The sequence below is a fragment of the Ovis canadensis genome, chromosome 26 (assembly GCF_042477335.2).
Source record: "Ovis canadensis isolate MfBH-ARS-UI-01 breed Bighorn chromosome 26, ARS-UI_OviCan_v2, whole genome shotgun sequence".
In the NCBI taxonomy this organism is placed as follows: domain Eukaryota; kingdom Metazoa; phylum Chordata; class Mammalia; order Artiodactyla; family Bovidae; genus Ovis; species Ovis canadensis.
In genome coordinates, this window is record NC_091270.1 from 39,151,823 (window position 1) to 39,173,661 (window position 21,839).

General features: G+C 40.7%; 1 protein-coding gene across 3 annotated transcripts in view; it reads left to right on the forward strand.

The window, feature by feature from the left end:
* Nucleotides 1-21,839, forward strand: part of DLC1 (DLC1 Rho GTPase activating protein) — a 518,014-nt gene that overhangs the window by 326,296 nt on the left and 169,879 nt on the right. Inside the window, exon 1 of one of the 3 annotated variants that reach the window (XM_069573137.1) lies at nt 7,957-8,492. The exons of the other annotated variants lie outside the window; for them this stretch is intronic. Within the exon in view, the coding sequence (XP_069429238.1) occupies nt 8,354-8,492 (139 nt within the window). The 5' untranslated portion in view covers nt 7,957-8,353. Of the gene's footprint in view, nt 1-7,956; nt 8,493-21,839 lie in introns of those variants that run through there. 3 annotated transcript variants of the gene reach the window in all.

Here is a 21,839-nt window from a genome sequence, read left to right on the forward strand (position 1 = left end):
ATATGGAAATACAACTGATTATTTTATGTTGACCTTGAATCTTATGACCTCGTTAAACTTAATTTTTATTTCTAGTTAACCCAAATAGATGTTAATCAATTTTATTGATTATTTTCAAAGAAATAGATTTGATCTTCTCTATCATTTGTCCATTTTCAATTTCCATGATTTCTGTCTTATCTTTATTATTTCCTTTCTTCTGCTGGCAGGTCAGTAGCAGCCATTTTTCTGACACTAATTTAGTCCCCCTACTGACACATAACTCTTTTGGGGATTTCATCCAGTGCCCCAGATTACCTGAGGACTCCTTATGCCAATTGGTGGGAACAGAAGCAATCCTAGGCTTCAGTGAAAGTGAAAGGGGCTTCCTTGTGGCTCAGCTGGTAAAGAATTTGCCTGCAGTGTGGGAGACGTGGGTTTGATCCCTGAGCTGGGAAAATTGCCTGGAGAAGGGAAACGCCACCCGCTCCAGTATTCTGGCCTGGAGAATTCCACGGGCTCTACAGGTGCACAGTGTCAGACACGACTGAGCGACTTTCACTTTCACTTCGTTAGCTCCAGGAAGTTATCTGCCTCCTGACCTCCCATACCTCTTTCCCTGGCTTTGGAGAGTTCCTTCTAGCTCACTCTCTATGCCATGCCTTCTGCCCTGCTTCAGTCCCACAAACTCTGATCTCTTTCCCCTCAAGACTGTCAGGTTGTGTGTGGCTTTCCTATTTCTGCTCCATGACCCAGAAACTTCTCCCAGGCAGTAAGGTGGGGCAATAGGATAGCTCATCTATTTGCTTTTTTGACCTTTTAGAGATTACAGTCCTGCATTATCTATTTTACATTTTCTGAAAAACACTGTTTTGTATTCGTGTGTGTGTTTATGTGTGTGTGTGAGAGAGAGAGAGTGAGAAGAGAAAGAGCAGGATCCCTTCATGGACAAAAGCTAAGTCAACCTGTAAAAGAGTTTTTTCACAAAAACATCCCAGCCTTTTAGTATTGGCACTGTTGCAGGTCTTATCACAATATAAAACATTTATTAGAAGGGTGTAATCAATAGGTTACATTAACATAGACAAATATTTGGATTCCTATTTGGTCTGACTTTGAAATTATTCCTGAGTGTATATGCTTGAGTATACCGTTCAGCTATCATCCAGAATTACTTATGATTTATATTAGTGTAGCATGTTATTTGAGGTTATTGTTAATTGTTATAATCCAAAGGATAATCCATACCTGGCATTCCTTACTGAGACTTGTGGCAGTGGACATACAGAAAGGTAAAATAAACAGTTTTAATATATTATTTGTTTTCCAGAAGGAAGCCTTATAATTCAGAATCGGTGAGAGGTTAATTTCTTTTTGATGCAGATCTCAATAAGATTATCCATAAAATAGCTGGTATGAATTAAAATAAATACAAATTAAAAACAATCCATAGTAGTCATAATACACTTTAAACCTGAGTAAGCAGAGAAATTACATGACTATAATTCTGTGTCATAATGCTGCTGCTGCTGCTAAGTCTCTTCAGTCATGTCCGACTCTGTGCGATCCCATAGACGGCAGCCCACCAGGCTCCCCCATGCCTGGGATTCTCCAGGCAAGAATACTGGAGTGGGTTGCCATTTCCTTCTCCAGTGCATGAAAGTGAAGTCACTCAGTTGTGCCTGACTCTTAGCAACTCCATAGACTGCAGCCTACTAGGCTCCACCGTCCTTGGGATTTTCCAGGCAAGAGTACTGGAGTGTGTTGCCATTGCCTTCTCTGGTCATAATGTTAGACTCCTTTAATTAATAAAATACTGGAATTTTACATTGTGAAGAATAACGGATAGGAAACTAAAAGAATAAAAGGAAGAATTTAAAATTAAAAGAAAATTAAGACTAAGAAAAAGATCACTTCCTTCTAAAGTTTTTACTGTACCTATGATTTATTTTACCATTAGATAGCCTATTATTTTATAAGAAAGAAAATTTATATTTATAGGAAAATATAAATTATATATGCATTATTTTTTTAGCATTAGTATTGGTGAGGTATCCATGTATGTTTTTCTATAGAAATTTAAAATATTTTAACTTTCTGAAATCATAACAAAATAAAATTTGAAATTATTATATTAAAAAATTATGGGAGCACCATTACTTTCTCTTTCCATTCTCTATCATTTTTTATTATCTCTTTGCTAAAAATGTCAGTATAGAAAATGAGTCAACTACAGAAAATGAGAAAGAAATAATTGAGACAGGAGTAAAACAAGATAAATGAACAATTCCAAAGAAATATATTCAAAGCCACTTGAACATAGCTTGAGGAAAGGATTAAAAGTGATCCATTAATTTATTAATAGTTAAGATTCTGTTGAGGTATTTTTCAGAAAGGGAATGAGGCCATCTAGCCCAGTAGAATTATTTTACCTTTTTGTTTCACTTCAAAAGGAGAGGCCCCATCCTGTATGATTCTGATATTCACCATGTCCATCTTCCCCTCTGGGCCAGAATTAGCGATCTAGTCAATCCCATCTTTAGCAGTTGTGAGAATGCTGTTTCAAAGTCACAAGGCTGTCCAGAAGCAGGGCTGAAATAAAGCCTGTTTCTGTCTTCGTCTGTTTTGGCTGCTTTGACAGAATACCATAGACTGAGTGGCTTACAAACAACAGAAATTTATTTCTCACAGTCTGGAGCTGGCAAGTCTAAGATCAAGGTGCTGGCTGATTCAGTGTCTGAGGGCTAAATTCCCGGTTCATAGACACTGTCTTCTTGCTGAACCCTCACATGGCAGAAATGGCAGAAGAGCTCTCTGGGGTCTCTTTTTTAAGAGCACTAATCCCATTCATAAGGGCTTCACTCTCATAACCCCATCACCTTCTAAAAGCTCTACCTCCTTACCATCAGAATTTGGGGGTAACACAAACATTCCATAGCAGTTTCCTTTTTCACAGGCGTGACTTCTCTCAGCCCAGGTGAACTTTGTTTCAGAAAGCATGAGATATCCATAGTTGAAAAGGAAATAAAAAATTGTTGCATCAGTCAAGAAGAAAAGGAAGTCTTTTTCTCTCTTGTTATATTTGTTTCCTGTTCTATTACACCCTTTCCTCTTTTATATTTATTCAACACTATGCCCTAAACAAGTTTTTACTCTGAAAGATAGTATGATTTTGGTATATATCATTAGTTGCAGAGAAAGTCTCTGAACTTTGATCATTAACTCCCATCAGTAAAACTTTCTTAGCATAGAACCCAAATATATACATTTATTTGTAAATTAGGTAATAAATCACTATACTTATGTGCTTTGCACATTTGACAAAAGTATAAATATTTAAAGAACTATATACATAGATATCGATTCTAAGAGAGTCCTGTCTGCCAGATCAGAGATCACCAAGAATATGGTCATTATGGTCTTCTGGTCCATCAAGCATACATAGATACCTAACAGTGTACACGACCTTGACTTGAGCCCTTTGAGAACGTTAGAGTTTATCACAAAAGAGATGCTCAACCAAATTCAGTGTAACCCTTAGCATTCCAAAGTGTTAATAGCTCAATTGTGTCCAACTCTTTGCGACCCTGTGGACTGTATAGCCTTCCAGGCTCCTCTGTCCATGGAATTCTCCAGGGAAGAATACTGAAGTGGATTGCCATTCCCTTCTCCAGGGCATCTTCCCAACCCAGGGATCGAACTTGGGTCTCTCGAATTGCAGGCAGATTCTTCTCTGAGCCACTAGGGAAGCCCCTTAGTGTTCCAAACGTAGAGGCAAATTAAGAAATAAAATTGCCATTTGCACCAAATGTAGTAGTAAATGTACAAATGTAGTAAATGCAGTAAAGATGATCATATTAATTAAACAAAATTCAAAACGAAGCAGTCATTGGCAGCATGTAATCTACATGCTAGATGTTATTCACTGGAGTAAACAGAAACCATTTACACATTCTTCAGAGGTACAGAAGCTTCAGACTATGAATTCTCCTTGACATGGGCTTTTGGATACCTACCTAATGGAAGAGAACTCCTTTGTGAAGTTACAGCCCTGGAGATAGACTTATTTTGCCAGGGCAGACATTGTCATTCCCTAAACCTGCTGTCCTATTGCAGGGGCTGTCTCACTCACAGGGCTTAACCAAATGCAGGTTAATAATTTCCTTCCTGTACCAAAGACCTAGGTCCATGCATGCCAGTGACTCTTAATAACCATTCCATTTCCCATCATTGACATTGTTTAGAAAGAATCTATCAGAACTTTGAAAGTGTTAATCATTCAGTTGTGTCCAGCTCTTTTTGACCCCATGGACTATAGCCTGCCAGGCTGTCTCTCCATGGAATTCTCCAGGGGAGAATACTGGAGTGGGTAGCCATTCCCTTCTCATGGGGATCTTCCCAACTCAGGAATCGAACCCATGTCTCATGCATTGGCAGGAAGATTCTTTTCCTTCTGAGCCAAATTTGAGTAGTCCTAAAAGGGTTAAGTAAGTTGCATCAGCAAATGAGAGTAACCATAAGACCAAAGCAGATTTATGTTACACTGGCTCAGACTAGAAGGTGTCCCTGCTGTTAGATCAAAGCACACAGACCTAGAAACACTATGAAATTAAAAGATTTATTTGCAATAAGAAGATGACATTTATAAATTAGATAAAATCTGTAATACATTGCCAGAGTGGGATGATTTGCTTAGATGGCAAATGCTAGAGACATACATAAGCCAGAATCTCTAGCTTGGTATACTGACTAGAATCCCTACTCTCCAGGGATCTAGACGAGTTTGCAAAGCTTCCTCAGGTCAGAGGGCAGCTCCACCAATGGCTGAAACTCGTCCTTTATCATAAAAAGCAGGAGCTGAAAAGCAATCAGGGCATGGTGCTGCTATTTTCACTGCTCTTACAATTCCCAGCAGGATCTTGAAAAACACCAAATGACTTCTCGTATTCCCACTCCTCCCATCTGCTAAACTGAGACCAACACTAATTATCACATACTGTATTCACCTCTCACAATTACAGGAGACTTGGATTATCTCAAATTTGTAGAAATATAACTTGAGGAGTTATTCTATAAACAATAAATTCTGAAAGCCACTTTTTTGTTGTGGAACATTTCTGATGGCCAGTAAGTGCAGATAGAAAACAGAAATAAAAATATAATTTTAAGTTGGTTGTGTATTAGAATGTTGTTTGCACCATACCCATGGTATGTGGCCAAGTTTCTCCATAAGAACTTGAAATGACCTCACAATGAAATTTGGATTTAATGAGTTTTTAGAAATGAGGGGCCAAGTTGCCAGCCCTACTTTGGGCTATGGTAAAATCAGAAATTAAAGCCCACCTTGCTTGAAAACATTTAGCTGTGTCTCTCCTCTCCAGTAATCTCTCAGTAAAAGTTACATTATGGGAATTCCCTGGCAGTCCAGTGGTTAAGAATCCTCACTTCACTATAGGGAGCACAGGTTCCATTCCTGGGGAGGAAACTAAGATATCACATGCCATGCAATGTGGCCAGAAAAGAAAAAAGCAACCTTTATGTTGGTATTTTCCTTTTAAAAAAACGTAAAAATCTTTCAGATAGTTTAGGTCATTCTACCTAATGGAACCTGTACTTAGCATAAGAAGATTTTTCTAAGAAGCAATGTATCAAACTAGGAGTATTGTCCTGCAAAGAGAGTGCTGCAAAGAAGGAGAGTCCTTTGGGAACACTTTGGAGATCTGAGTCGAGTGCTCCATCATTTGACAATATGTTTTGACTAGCTCTCGGTTCTCTTGACTGATTGACCTTGATGTTCCATAGGTGGCATCACCTCAAACATCTAAAACTCTGGCTTCTTCCTCCACACAGTGGGTCCAGTGGTGGTTTTAGTTGGATAAGATTATGACGTTTTGATCCATAACTTAGCATCAGCTGAGCCTAGGTAGTTTTAATGAATCAGTATCATCACTATTATTTGTTTCTGAACATTAAAATTGATTGGGAGGCTAATGAGTTTTGGACGCAGACAGCACTGGGTGTGAATCCTGGATCTGCCAATTACTATCTGACCTTTCTCAAAACATTTCTCTCTGTGTTTCAGCTTCCTCATCAATAAAGAGGACAAAGTAACACTGATAGTAGTCGATATAACAGTAGTGGTCTATATAAGTGGGTCTACAGCCAGTGCTAGGAGAGCCTGTGATACATCATAGGTACTCAGTAAATGCTATTTCCTCTCTTTCGCTCCCCCTTCCTTTCTGTGTTTGGGTAGAGAAGAGCTTTGTGCCTTTGTAGTCGGTCTCTTTGCATGACTCAGACTATCAGTTGTTGATATCTGTGCTAGAAATGACTGCATGTCCCTGACTCTGTCATAGTTCTAGAAGTTTAGATGAAGTCCACGCCTAACAGGAGTGAGGAATCCAGGCTACCTTTTCCTTCTCAGTGCTCCTTGGCACATGCTTCAATCATAGAACTAATCACACTATTTTGAAATCATTTGTGAGTCAGTGTGATTTTTTCCCTCCTCCAAGACAGAGCCAGGGTTCCATTTATCTTCAGCTTCCCCATCCCTAGCACAGGGTGTGCCCCTGCTTATGCTATGGTTGCTTCATGCTGCTCCTCTGCAAAAAGTGTCCACGTAGACCTGTTCTGTTCCATCTGACCAGTAAACGAGTAAACTTGGTTCAAAGTGCCCAGGCTTCTTTGAAGGACACACACACATACACACAGACTTTGGGTGCTTCGTTTTAAAAGGGAACCAGGTATTAGGCAGTCCGATTTTTTGAGATTTTTATGGAGACTATTCCCTTGGGGTTGTCTCCCACAGGCACAGAGGTCTACATGCCTCAGCAGTTGGTACTGACTCCTTATCTATGCCCAGCCCAGGGATAAAGCAGAGTGGTATCTACCAAGGAGCACGTTCTCAGTTTGGAGGGACTCAAGGGCATGAGCACCCTGGAAACAGTAAATTTAGGACACATGAGTTACTGATAAGGAGTAGTACTAGTATTAGTTGTAACTCGTGAGCACAACTACACTAATTTAATTCTCACCCTTTGTATAATTCAGTTGTCAAAGGTGACGGGAAAAAGGATGCACACTACAGAAATTTGGAGATTCAGGATCAGCGTGGGTTGAAAATGATTTCATGTACAAAAATAATTACAATAGTAATTAGCATTTGCATCATGCCTTGCGATTTACTAAGTGCTTTTACAGCATCTTGTAATTTTGAAAAGTTATAAATTAGCTCTTAGATACTATCTGATGCCAGTATTAAGCCTCCATGCCAAAGGCTGAAAGTTGTAAGATTTGACTTAGGGAACAGTGAAAAAAAGACAGGATTATTAACGCATTGTAAGGCAGAAAATCAGCCAAACTCACTGGCAGAGAAATAGATTTACTTGGCATTTTAGAAACTCAAAAACATATCTTGTAAAAGAAGCAGTTGGCCCATATTTTGATTTCATGGTGCTTGGCACTATTTATTTTTTAAATTCTTTTGGGCAGAGTTTTTGATGTGCAATTACAATGATGAAGTTTGCTTAGCGGGAGCCAAAAGATTCACAAAACCAAAGGACATCTGATCCTTATTTAAGGGCAAAACCTAGAATTATCTGATGAAACCACTGGCTGTAAGTAGAAGCATAGTTAGAGGGGAAATACAAGGAGCTGATTAATATTTCGCTTTAAAACGCAGGTGTCTGTTTCCTAGAGGGAATCTAGATTGATCTGAAGAATGTTCGCTACAGCCCTAGCTCCTTCCCACAACCACAACTAAAGGCTGGACTTTCTGTCTCATAAACAGCCTAATGTAGAAACACACATGAGCTAATAAAACACAAATGTGAGTGAGAATTAGCCGTGAAGATGGAAGACAGCCCCACCTGCCCACCCCTCCTCTCCCTCCGTCCCTTTTCTGCCTCCTGCCCGGCCTTTCCTTCAAAACACGAAAGGGTACCCATCCTGCCAGGGCAGGGGGACACGTTATTGCCTAGACCAACAGCCGAGCTCTGCCAAGTCAGGTTACTGGATCACACAGGAAGCCAAAATCATCTAGACAGCCACGAAGGCAGCCCGAGAGCTGCGCGCGGGTGTCGCTGGCTCACTTGTAAGCCTTTCCAGATGTGGCAGCCGCGCGGGTCTGGCGCGGGGCCAGGCGGCCGCCTGCAGTCGGCGCTCCCCGGGCCGCGGCGCGAGCCCAGCCGCAATGCCCGGCTCCTGAGGGCGCGGGGCTCGCGCGCGGCTCGCTCGCCCCCGGGCCCGGCGCGCACGCACCCCGGCCGCCTCGCACAGCGACCGCCCGCCGCCGGGGAGGGACCGCCGCAGGAGCGAGCCCCGCGGGAGGGTTGCGGCGCCGGGGCTGCGCTGAAGTCCGCTGCGGCGGCGGCGGATGGGGGACCCCGAGGCCCACGTGATGGCGCGGCCCCCGAGAGCCCCTCTCCGGAGGTCCTTCAGTGATCACATCCGAGACTCCACGGCCAGAGCCCTGGATGTCATTTGGAAAAACACCCGAGACAGGCGGCTGGCAGGTGAGAGGCGAAGAGGGGCGGGCGAGGACGAGAGGTCTGAAAAGGAAAACAATTAAATATACAGGCGCAGTTATTAACTCGGATCATGCAAGAGCTCATCAACGGGGTGAAGTTCATCACTGTCATGGCAAGGATTTCAGTCTCCCTTGTTCTGAGGTTTAGCTTTTCTGGAGTGATTTTTTTTTTTTTTTTAACTCCAGTGCCTCTCTGGTTTCTGGTCTGATCATTTCTAGATAAGGTTTTATGAGAGGTTTTGTGGGTTGTTTTGTTTTCTTTTTTTTAACCTTGAAAACAAAAGCAAGGACCTTTCAAATGTCAGGGAATCAGTGGTGATGAACACCACCAGGCGAAAGCACCGAGGTCGGATGGGCCGGGGAGGGTCGGCTGTGGAGCTGGTCTGGTGAGGTGGCCTGGCCTATGCAGAGAGGGGCCTGGGAGGCTGAGTGGCAGGGGAGTCATCTATGCAGCCCAGTGAAAGCCTGCTGGTATTTCCTCTGGCAGCCTGGGGCTGCTCTGAGTTCCAAGAGGGTGTCAGGTATGCTGGAGGCAGGCGTTTGAAATATAATAAAACATAAATACAGTGTGCAGTTCAAACGTTCGTGTGACAGAATGGCAGACTGTTCGAAAGGGTGTGTTAAGGAAAAGGGAACCTCTGCCTGATTGTGGTGTTAAGAATATTCATAAACTGATTTTAAAAATAGCTTCTCATGATAAAAAACAAAACCTCTCTGCATCCAGGGAAGGCACCCCAATAGTGTTTAATGGCTCCTTCTTGTTTACTCTCCAAGTCTGTATACTTCTGCTATTTGCATGGATGGGTCAAAGATTATGTTTTCTTAACCTTCTTGGTTAATCCAATTGTTTTTCCATAGAGTGAATGAAGTTCTCAACGGTTAAAAATATTGGATGTGGCCTCCAAGTGTCAATCCAGGTTTCTGTGCTATGTGTTCTTGATAAAAGGCCCTTTGACTTTGACCTAATTGTACTGACATGACTTGAAGAGGTGAAAGTTAAGGTTTGTGATTGTGATAAAGTAGATTAGGAAGATAATCTGCCAGTTACTTATCATTGTAGGCTGTAAATTTGTCTCAAATGCCCACGAAAATCTTTCTCTCTGTTAAACTAAATAATACTGCTCAGAACTGGGAAAGAGTAAACAATGTCAAGTCTACCATAAGGTAGTGAAGAAAGAGTAAAACATTTTAGATTTAATAATTTTATTGTGGCTTTAGAGTAAAATATGATACCCTGAAGAAATCCAACTTTATAGTGTGTGTTTTTTTTAAAGTAGATTTGAGTAATAACAATTTCCAGTTGGCCAAAAGAAGTTTAAGACATAAGATACGGGAGTGTAAAATTCATGACTCTATTGACTGACTCTTTAAAAAAATGGTTGCTTCACTGTTGCTTTTCTTGACAAATCCTTTGTCCCAAGTGGAAAGATTTCACAAATCATGCCTTATTAAAAATAACACAAAAATATTTTATTGTAGCTTGGTGCTCTAATTTGAAACTAGAGGTTGATTCAAACAGTCTTGCTCCCCAAACCTCCTCTTGAATTTTCGTAAATGAAGAGCTTTTGACAGCTGTTGGTTTCTTAGAATAAGGATATTATCCCTAGAAAGTTATTGTCTCTCCTTTGTCATTTGTCTGTTATATATTAATGGTCTGTATGGAGTCCAAAATATAGCACCTCATGAAGACCTCCTGGAGAAAAATAGTTACTTTTTACATGTGATAAAAAGTAAACATTTCCCCAGCTCTAACAGCAAATGGGACTTTAGCTTTAGGTCTACTGAAGGAAGAAATTCTTTATCTTGTCAGGGTTCTCTAAGACAAATCTGAACCTCTTTGGTAATTTACACAGTAGAATATGTAGAATTCTACATATAATGTAGAATATAATTTACACAGATATGATACTTGAACAAGAAAGGACTTTGGCTACCATAGCTAACTGTGATTGCTGGGGACTTGGACTCTTTCTGTGTCCTCTCTCCTGCTTGGCTCATAGCTCAGTCAAGTGGAGACCTATTTGGTGCACATCCAGACCTCAGGACACTTCTACACTTTCCCTCAAACGTCTCCTCTGCACCCCCTCCCACTGGCCAAAGGCTAAATATTAGCTGTTAATTATCCACAGAAAGCCACTTCTCTAAACATCAGATCCAGTCTTTATTCTACATCACACCACTTTGCCCTCTCTTGCAGAATGGAGGGCAGTAGAAAATCCAAACCGCCCACTTCTCTTATGCTGTGAAGTTAATGAGGTGACAGGTGAAACGTGTTTGGAGGCCTCTAGAGGGAAATAACTTCTGTTAATAGTACCTGGAATGTTATTTCCATGATGGTCTTTACCTTGATGACTTTCACCAAGTTTCTCAAACACTAATCTGAGATTTCAGTTTCTTTCAGAGGTTTCACCTGACTGGAGTGTTTGGCCGTGGGACAGAGTTTTAAGTTTCCTTGTTAGATATCTTCTTTCTCAATCAATGCAGGTCTCTGTTTTTCTCTCTCTTACACACATACGCACATGCACACACATGCACAAACACACACACACACACACACTACACAACTTAGAAGCTCCTAGTTCTTCTACTCCAAACGGTGTTATATATGCAAACCATCGTTTACCTCTCCCTGCCTTAAACTCTTATGTATAAAACAAATTCCATCTGTTATTTTTGAGGATCCACAGCCTCACATAAACGAAAGACGGAGCTGGTGCTTGCTGCTAGTGAAAGACCGGCAAGTCGCAAGGAGTGACAGGACAGACTGTCCTAACTGCATCCCCCTTTTTATGTGTAATTGCTGGTTCTGCACAACCACAGCCCACGGGGCTTCTCTGACTCACGTCCTCTCTGCAGCCATTATTCTCAGCCTCTTTTCTTTCCTAAAAGCATAGGACAGCACTGTGTTTTCAGGGAATTAGAACTTTGAGGTTAACAGTGAGTGGCAGGTGGGGCTGACAGCCCTTCTCGGGACAAATGGTGCATCGGTCTTACGTGTGTGCTATGTCCTTGCCACTCTTCCCCTTGGGCTCAGGGGCATCTTGGCTATGGGGAGCATTTCACTCCTGAAAAACCTGTTGCCCCTTAATCCTTTCATGTAGGACTTCACATTTTTGTGCCAATGGATCTCTTTAGCATTCTGGTGAAACCTCTGAACTCACTTCTCAGAATGTGTATTTTTAAATATATTAATAAAATGTATAAAATTATAGCAGAAACAAATTAGAATGAAATATAAGGATCAAGGTGTTCAAACCCAAAATTTGTGATATGGCACTATAACATGAATGAATTCTATAACAGGATAATGTGTTCAAAACAGGTGCTATGTTGCTTCAGTTGTGTCCGACTCTTTGAGACCCTATGGACTGTAGCCCACCAGGCTTCTCTGTCCATGGGATTCAATATAGGGAATTAAATATAAATTTGATGTTTTTAAAAGATGTGGGTGTGCAGATTGTTACTGCAGCCATTAAACTGAACAACCATCCTTAATTCGTCTCCTTGTCACCAACCATCATAGAGAGGAAATCCTGGGCAACAACATCCGTATCTAGGTGGCAACATGCAAAGCTTCAGCTTTCCTGTTTAGTGGCTGAATGGGGCCGGCAGCCCCATCTGTGGACAGAACTGCAGTTGTGTGTGATCTGGAGTGGGTGTGACAACTGCCATAACTATGGAGGAAGGATGAGTGTAAATGGTATTTTGTGATAACTGTAATGTGGTTTGGAAGAGTCTCACTCCCACTGGTGATGAAGTCACAGGGATACTAGCACCACTGTGTGGAATGGTGTCAATTTGTCAACATTCATAATTCAAAAAAATGCTACATCTCAGTTACGTTTAGTGACAATAAAAATGTTATTTCCCCCTCCAAGTTCATGGACACCTTGAATTCTCTCCATAGACCCTGAATTAAAAATGCCTGCTTAATGCTTTCAGTCAAAAATTCTTATTGCCTGAGATGCTAGCCTATCGTACATGAGATGGCTGGAATCCTTTGATGTATATTTCACAAAGATCCACTAACAAGTTTAAACTGATGCACCAACAGGACTCCCTCTAAGGAAATTTAAAAATATATATATTAAGATAAGAAAGACACAGAGAGACAGAAAGTAAGGCAAAATCCAGAGGACATATGTGAAGTATCTTTCATCAACTTGGAAAGTGGACTGAACAAATTAACCAAAAAGCAATACAATATTAGCTTTTATTTAACCTGTAATAAGATAAGAACAGGGCTTCCCTGGTAGCTCAGTTGGTAAAGAATTCACCTGTAATGCAAGAGACCCTAGTTCGATTCCTGGGTTGGGAGGATCCCCTGGAGGAGGGCATGACAACCCACTCCAGTATTCTTTCCTGCAGAATCCCAAGGACAGGGGAGCCTGGCAGGCTACAGTCCATGGGGTTACAAAGAGTCGGACACAACTGAGCAACTAAGCACACACACACAAGATAAGAACAATTTCTATAGTGTAAGACATACTGATTTTTTTTAAGTATTCAATCTATTCTCTTAGGGAAAGATGACATAAGGGGAATAAACCTAAATACTCCAACCTATTATGAACACACATCACTAGTTCCGTGGCTAAACACTAAAGAGAGGAGGAACTGAATTGCCTATGAAGAAATTAAGAAAACTTAGACCAGTCTCAGTGAGATCCCAGGGATGGTGGCGCCTGGTGGGCTGCGGTCTATGGGGTCGCACAGAGTCTGACACGACTGAAGCGACTTAGCAGCAGCAGCAGCAGTGAGATTCAATAGGCATAGAATAAATGCTTCAGATATCTCTGTTAGGTTAGAGCCCCCCTCCCTGCCCCCGGGGATACTTTGTTGGATGTTCAGCATCTTCTATCTTTTGGAAAGTAGATTTTTACATTTCAGCTGACCAAGTCTCCACTTCACCAGTAAAAAAGAATGCTTGACACACTGTGCAGTATATTGGCTCTGAATTCAGTAGGGCATCAAGAATTCTGGCCCATTTCCCATGACAGGCAACCACAAACACTGACTCCTGTGAACTGTTTTCTACTCATTGGTTCACCGTGAAAAGCAAGTAAGGGCAAATAGAATGTCTTTTAACCAAGAGTGATGTATGCCTCAAACTATGCAGGCTCCTCCAGTAAACAGACTTCTCTAGAAGAATGCAACACTATAGAACATTTTGAAGGGCCTGAGAGACAACCATTAATGATGCTTCATGAGACACAGTTGCCTTCTGAAGGGTGGATATGAGCGTGTATTAAATTAGATGTTACTATTTCAGTTAAAAAAAAAAAAAAAGCATTCTGATGTTGAGACCAACTTGAATGAGAAGGAATATAATATAGTTACTGAGCGAGCTGGCTGTGCTATCAGACTGCCTGGGTAACTTTGGGCAAGTGTGTTCCTCACCAATTTAAAAAGGGATGAAAATAGTATCTATGCCATAAATTGTTTTAAGGATCATGTGAGTTACTATGCAAAGTCCTCAGAAAAGTCATTGTCATAAGTAAACCCTCTGTCAGCTTTTGGTTGGTATAACTTCCTGTTTCCTTATGCTCTACTTGCAAGGAAGCTTTGCCCCTAGAGGGTGACACCCCAACATTTGCCTAAGTCTTTTGGGCAAAAGTAGTTCACCAGTCCTAAGGAAATGAAAAGAAAAGGTAACATTTGAATGGAACTTGGGGTTTACTTCTGTACCTGTGGGGCAAAACAAAGAAGACTCTAACGAAGGTGACTTTTACAGAACCTGGGTTGAAATCCAGAAAGAATTGACTAGAGAATAACTGTTTTCACACGCTGATGAGGGAATCAGTCTTTGGATATGAGTTTGTCAGGCTAGATATATTATACAATATCTGAGAGTCTTCTCAAACGAGTTGGAACCTGCTTTGAAAATTGCTAGATAGTTGGAGCCAAACATGGGAAAGAGAGCAGCACCAGCAGGCGAGATCCAAGCACGTGGGCCAGCTCTGAAGTAGGAAAAAGTGTGCTCAACATCAAGGCTGCCGCTTGAAAGGGATAGTTCTCACGCCTCCCTTTCTGGAGTGAAACTTCTGTAACTTTCTTCATCTAAAATAGTACGTCTCTCCAGAAAAGAATGGCATAAAATAGTATGTATGAACAGCCAGCATAGTTTGCCAAAGGTCATTACAATTACAACCATGAGATGTGTTCAAAGTCAGGGGCTTAATAGAAGGGTTGTATTTGTGACTTCCCTACTGGCTTCCCTGATGGCTCAATCTGTAAAGAGTCTGCCTGCAGTTCAGGAAACCTTGATTTGATCCCTGGGTTGGAAATATTTCCTGGAGAAGGGAATGGCTACCCACTCCAATATTCTTGCCTGGAGAATTCCATGGACAGAGGAGCCTGGTGGGCTGTAGTCCATGGGGTTGCAAAGAGTTGGGCACAACGGAGTGACTGTTTCATATTAGTGACAGGTCTGCCTAAGCATCAAAATCTGTATCATGAAACCAAAACTGGATTTAAAAGAACATTCCACTGGAGGACCTCTATTTTAGAGGAATGATTAAGGAGTAGAGTGAAGTCAAGCTTGCCTTCTATGTGTTTTGCAATTTCTTGTTCCTGTCACTTAATAATAATAGGCCATTCTTGAAGAAAGAAGATATGCTGTTCACAAGGCGTGTGTTGGGGCTGTTTACTTGTAATGATGATGTGTTCATATTGATCCTTCTGTGCTCTTCCCACATTGCTTGTGAACAACCGCTGATATTTATGAATCATTTTCCTGGAATTATTGATGAAGACCTAACCATGGAAAAAACCGAAGTTACTCATTCCTTTAATAATCAAACTAGCAACTACAGGACTACTGTTACATTCCTCAGGCAATCATCAAAGACAAAGCAGCTAGTATGAACTAATTTTTTTGTAATATGAACTAAATATGGCACCCAGCCTGAGGTGGTTATTATCACTGGATGCATTCTTTATGACAAATAATATAATAACAATAAGTTGTCATTTGAGTGTTTACCAAGTGCTTTAATCTTAAAAATGATCCTGAGAGGTATGTACTACTATTTTTATTTCCATTTAAGCTAGGGTATTTTTGGCAGTACCTTAAAAATCCATTAATGAATGTCCATGGGCAAAAATCAGAAACATCCAAATATGCCATCATCATTAATTAATATCACAAATATGTATTGAGAATCTGTCATATGCGAAATGTTGTGCTAAGCACCAGATAACTAACAAGACAGACACAGTCCTTAACCACCAGCCATGAACATCACATCTGAATTCTACCTTTGAATTTAAGAAGGACCCAGCATGGGCAACATGAACCCCATTTTCTTGAGGAAGAACTGTGCAGTGTCTCTTGACTTTGAGAGAGGTCTAAAACTTGTCACTGATTTGATCTTTAAACCAGTGACTCTCGAGGGGATGAGAAAAGACACACTTGGAAGGGGCAGTATTGGAAAGAACACATGTAGTTTTTAAAGATATACATGATCCGTTTATTGTTTCCATAGTGCAAACTGCATCTTCCAAAATGCTGAAGATAGAGAAATCATGCACAGGTGGGAGGGATGGAACATGAGCAGAGTAACCTATAAATGTAAATCAGTAAATCAGCCCATCAGAGGACAACCCCATGGAGCAAGGGGAGACCCTCTCTGCAAAGAAGGATCAGGCAAATTAGTGCATCTTCCCTGATGAACTAGCCATTCTCTTCATGGAACAAAGACTCGATACCTCCAAAGTGCTATGAGATCATAGCTTTAATTGTTTCTTTTAAGATGAGATACTGACTTTTTTACAAAGTTGAAATGTGCTAAAGTTTAAAATATGTCACTATCTAAAACAGGGTGCTTTTGACTGATTCAGAATTCCAAATGAGCTAAACTTGGAGATTGTGTTTTAAATATTTTAGTTTATTGATGAGATTGATCTCAGATCTCAACATACATGGGCTATAGACTTAAAATAGATTTTTCTAAGTCTTTTGTTATTTCACAGAATTTCTCATGGAACCAAATTGGAAGTGAGGACATTTTTTCTTCCCATAATAACTTTAAAAGAGATATTCCTATTTTGGATTTTTAAAAGAAAAGAAAGATAATGATGGATGAGTTATATTAAAATATGACATAATTATTACACCTCAAAAAATACAGCATAATTATTATTTTCTTAAATGTTTACCAGTCACCAAGGTTATATCATACTCTGAACAGAAAAATACTTGAGGTAATAGAATTTGAGGGTCAAGTATGTAATCATGGGGGCTTCCGTAGTGGCTCAAACAGTAAAGAATCTGCCTGCAGTACGGGAGACCCAGGTTCGATCCCTGAATCAGGAAGATCCCCTGGAGAAGGAAATGGGTACCTGCTCCAGTATTCTTTCCTGGAGAATTCTGTGGATAGAAGAGCCTGGTGAGCTACAGTTCATAGGATGACAAAGAGACCCAATTGAACAACTAACACACACACACATATAATCATAGTGAAGCAATTCTGTATTCTCGTATATATATAATGATCTCAAAAAAATTTTAGTTCATTTCAGATCAGTAACATTCTAGATTGCTTTCAGTAATTTGAAAATTAGAGAAAAAATAATTTGAATGTTAATTATCCATCAAATGCAGAGTTTAAATCAGTGAGAAAATTACCAAAGAAGGTATGACTTTGAATTAATACTGCTTTTATCAGCTTCCACATTTTAGAGCATATTTTGAGTACTGAAAGTATGTTCACCTATCATGGCCTCATTTTCTCTTAAAAGTGACTTCTCTAATATAGTCCAAAAAATCCAGTTAATTGTGGCATCTTAGTATTTCCAAGTAGAGAAGCCAAAGGATGAAAGAAAGCAAGAAAGTTTTTAAAGCTGAACATTTTGTTTTCAAATAAGGGGCCTTAGAGAAAATGTGAGATATGGCTCAGAGGCTGTACAACCAAGAAGGCAGACACCATCCCCTGAAGCAGAGTGACAGAGGGTTTTTGCATTGCATGGGCATAACCTTGTACTAGCTACAAATTAGCTAATTTTGATTGTGCACTGACTATAATGCTAGCTGTTAGAAAATATACAGCGTAAATTACTGTCCGTAGACTTCCACAGTTTAGAGTCTAGTTGGAAGGAAAAAAAGTAACCTACAGAGAAAACTAGCCTCTAGGGCATGGTTTGACGGATCCCATAAGGCGCTTGCTGAACCAGTCAGTATCTGTCCCTCCCCCTTGCGTCCCTCCTTTTCTCTTCCCTCATTTCTTCTTTCCTCCCTCTTTCCCTCTCTCCTTCCTCCCCTTCCTCCCACTGTCTCTCTCCTGTCTGCCTACAGTAGGAACTGACTACTGACCCAAGTACATTAATAAAAGACATCCAGACTATGTCATTACTGGTTTTTCTGTACTTTGGTAGAGTCATGCTTATTTGTATCCCAATAAACATTATTTATACGTGAAAATTTCTTTGAGATAACTAGCTTTTCAAATCATGAATTATCACTTTTCCATTATTGCACATGGAAATGAAAACATTTGAATCATTGCAGAGAAGAGCCTCTGTGTCACTATGAGGATGTGACAGCAGCGGTGTGTGTGTGTGTGTGTGTGTGTGTGTGTGCGCGTGCGCATACATGCGTGTGTGCTCGGAGGATGATAAATACAGAGGTTTCATATTGAAAATTTTTTTCACAATAGCATTGACATGTTCAGCCAGATAAGTTATATGGATGTTCCTCAACACTGGGGAAAAAAATCCTCACACTAGTAACTGAATGGATTCACCTGTTTGCCTCCTAAGTATCCCACCACAGTTTTGCTCCAGTGTAGGCTGGAAGCAATAAGGTTTGTCCTTTTTTGAGATAGTCATGGACCCACACCTTGCATTCAGTATAACACAAATGTATTCCCAGTCAAAAGTTCAGTAAGGGCTTGAGAGTGGCAACCAGGAGGTGAAGAGAACAGAGGCTGTTTTTATGATTTGCCGAGATATCCAGTCTCCTCTTTATTTGATTAGTAAAAATATCTTTGTGTTGAATTCAGTGTCAGTTTTGATCCTGTACTGCAAGAATCTCTAATCAGTAAATTATTTCAGTCAAGAGCTGAAACACTATTAATGAAAAACTAACTAACAGCCTCTCAATGAAATCACCAGGACATAGCAAAAAACACAGCATATTTTGCCAGCTGAAATCTTGCTTGGTAATCTCTAAGTATCCTGACACCACAAATCACTTTTCTCTCTGTGTCTCTTAAAGGCATTTATTATCAGTATGAACACATCTAGGCAGTTGTGTACACACACACACGGACACTCAGCACACACACGTACATCCCTCAGGAAGCCAAGACTTCAGGGAACCTCTTCTCAAAAACAGACTAAGGCTCTCTGATTTACAGGATGCTGATGTAAAAGTCACAACGTAGCATCTGGTTGTTGACAGTCTGGAGTAGGGGCAGAGATTCAGCTCCTTTAATGATGTCTAGACTTTGTTTTATCTTGTAGAATTTTGGTGACATATTTAGTTTTTTGCAGACAACTTTCAAATCACTGACTCAGCATTCGGTGTGGATCAGCTTATCATGAGCCATCATCTCTAATCTGGTTTTGAATAGCAGGATGTTGTAGGTCCAGATTGAAGTGTGACCTCTGAATGTTTTCCATTCATGCTTGATTACTATATCCTAGAGGTCTAGACAGTGTTATTGGTTTCTCACCAACATAAACATCTGGCCAAAAAAAAGAGAGCTAAACTGGATGAGTAAGGACATTCCTCATATACCTTTACAATATGCTATATTTAAAATAAAACTTTTGAAAACGAAACCCATCTCAGGTTGTAAAGGATGCCATCAAACATATTGTTTTTCACCTCAGATGAGTCAGTCTTTGGACTATAATTTTTCACCGATGAAAACAAGTTTGAGCATGTACTTTCAGACTGCAAAAGGAACACCTCTCCTTTGTGCTATTACAAGAAGCTAGAATTTCATTTAGTGAATTCCAGCCAAATGAAATGAGCACACGCACATTGACTCATGTGTAGCTCCTGGGTGAACAAATGAGATGATAAACCAGTGGGGGCAGGAAAGGAATGGTAGGACCAAACCCACAGCAACGTGTGGATGAGCATGGTACCAAGCCTTCTCAAGTCTTAGTTCACCTGGGTAGATTTTCTTATTGTAAGTGTTATTGATTGATAGGAACTCTGCTGCTGCTGCTGCTGCTGCTGCTGTTAAGTTGCTTCAGTCGTGTCTGACTCTCTGCGACCCCATAGAAGGCAGCCCACCAGGCTCCCCCATCCCTGGGATTCTCCAGGCAAGAACACTGGAGTGGGTTGCCATTTCCTTCTCCAATGCAGGAAAGTGAAAAGTGAAAATGAAGTCGTGTCCAACTCTTAGTGACCCCACAGACTATAGCCTACCAGGCTCCTCTGTCCATGGAACTTTCCAGACAAGAGTACTGGAGTGGGGTGCCATTGCCTTCTCTGAGGAACTCTGGAGAGGGCTTATTTAACAGCCGGCACTCATTCCCAGGTGGCACAGTGGTCAAGAATCTGCTTGCCAATGCAGGAGACCCAAGAGATGTGGGTTTGATCCCTGGGTCAGGAAGATCCCCTGGAGAAGGAAATGGCAACCCGAACCAGTATTCTTGCCTGGGGATCTCATGGACAGAGGAGCCTGGCGGGCTACAGTCCATGGGGTCACAAAGAGTCAGAGACGACTGAACGATTGAGCACACACCAGAGTAGAATACTGTCCCATTCAGTTACAGGGAAAACTGAGGTCCTTTCTTTTATGCTAGGGCTACAGACCACATGCAACCAAATGCCAGCAAAACTTGTGTGCAGCTGGGAGCACCAGGATGGGAAATGTAGAGGTGTGACAAGACAACCCAAGGATGCCTTATTTGTGTTCTTTGTATGCAGGTGGCCCTGATAGCAATAGGATGGGAACGGCACTGGAAATGTTACACATAGGATACTCTACATTTGTGAGATGTACATTCAGTAATGGATCCCAATTTGTGTACAACATCTTGTGCATAATATTTATTAAGCTTCTTTCTTTCTTCTTTCCTTCTTTTTTTTTTTTGGCTAGGGTAAGAAGAGAAAGATTTCTTTCAGTCTTTCAGTGATCCTTTGTATAAATTGGTGACTTAGAACCCAAGCTGTGTTTCCAGCCAGAGCTCTTTGGCGCAGCATAGTCTTTGCACAGCTGAAGATAAACATGGAGGCTAAACCTCAGAAAAGTGATTTCAAAGTGCAGGCTGAAAATCTATTGTAAATGCCCCTTTGCCCCATTTAAGACAATAACAACAGTTTGTGACCAGCCACACTGCACAAACCCCAAGGATTAGCCAAGTGTTAATAAGAGCCAAGTGTTAATAAGCTGGGAAATGGGAAAAAATAAACATTTAATATTTTTTAAAGAAAGAAAGGGAAATAAAAAGAAGGCATCTGGAAAGGGCCTTAACAGGGAGGTAAGGGTAAACCCCTGCTCACTGATCACACCGGAATGAATGGGTCAAAACAGCGCACCCATCTTCTCAGCCACCGCCACACGCATTCCAGGTTCCCATTCTTGTGAGGTCAGTTCGCAGAAAATGTTTTTATTTCTGTTACCCTGAGCATGACTCCCACTTTGCCCATGAAGTATTCCTGGCGTGAACCTTCATGGCCTTTCATCCTCATTAATCCCCCTACCAACCCACACAGACCCTGACTGCAGCCGATTTTGTGACTGTCTGCTTTTTCTTTACCCAGTTTGCACTGAAAATGATCTACAAGTTGAATTAGGTCAGAATTCATAATCTGTCCTGTGTGTGCTTACTTTCCTGTCCTTGTTCCATATTCTTGTCCCTACCTGGACTTAAAGTGTTTTAACTGATTAATGAAACACCATGACATGAGCTATCTACTTTTCTCTACATAAAAGTGCATGCTTTTGAATCACAATAACTTATGTAACATCTGTGCTTTTAAATAGAGTCTAGGAAAATAGCATTTTGTAATTTTTATTACAATGGAAAAAAGCTGACCCATACTTTGGACCCAGTGAGCTCCAAGGGTCAAAAGCCAAGTGCTTTTAATAACTTTTTAAGAGTAGGTAATCCTTGCTCACTTTGAAGACTGAAGCATGTACTAATTGCTTTTGTAAAATGAAGGTGATGTTGCTTTAGCTAATGGTCCATGCAGTCTTACCCTGGGACACTTGATCACAGTGTCTCATGTGGCTTAAATTGCTGTTTTCATAACATACTCGCTGTTTTTTTGATTCGATACAGTTCAGGTAACATTTGAAATCAGTACCTTTTCCTTCCAAAAATATTATATCCAAAAACATCTTTAGATATGTTATCAATTAACTAATGG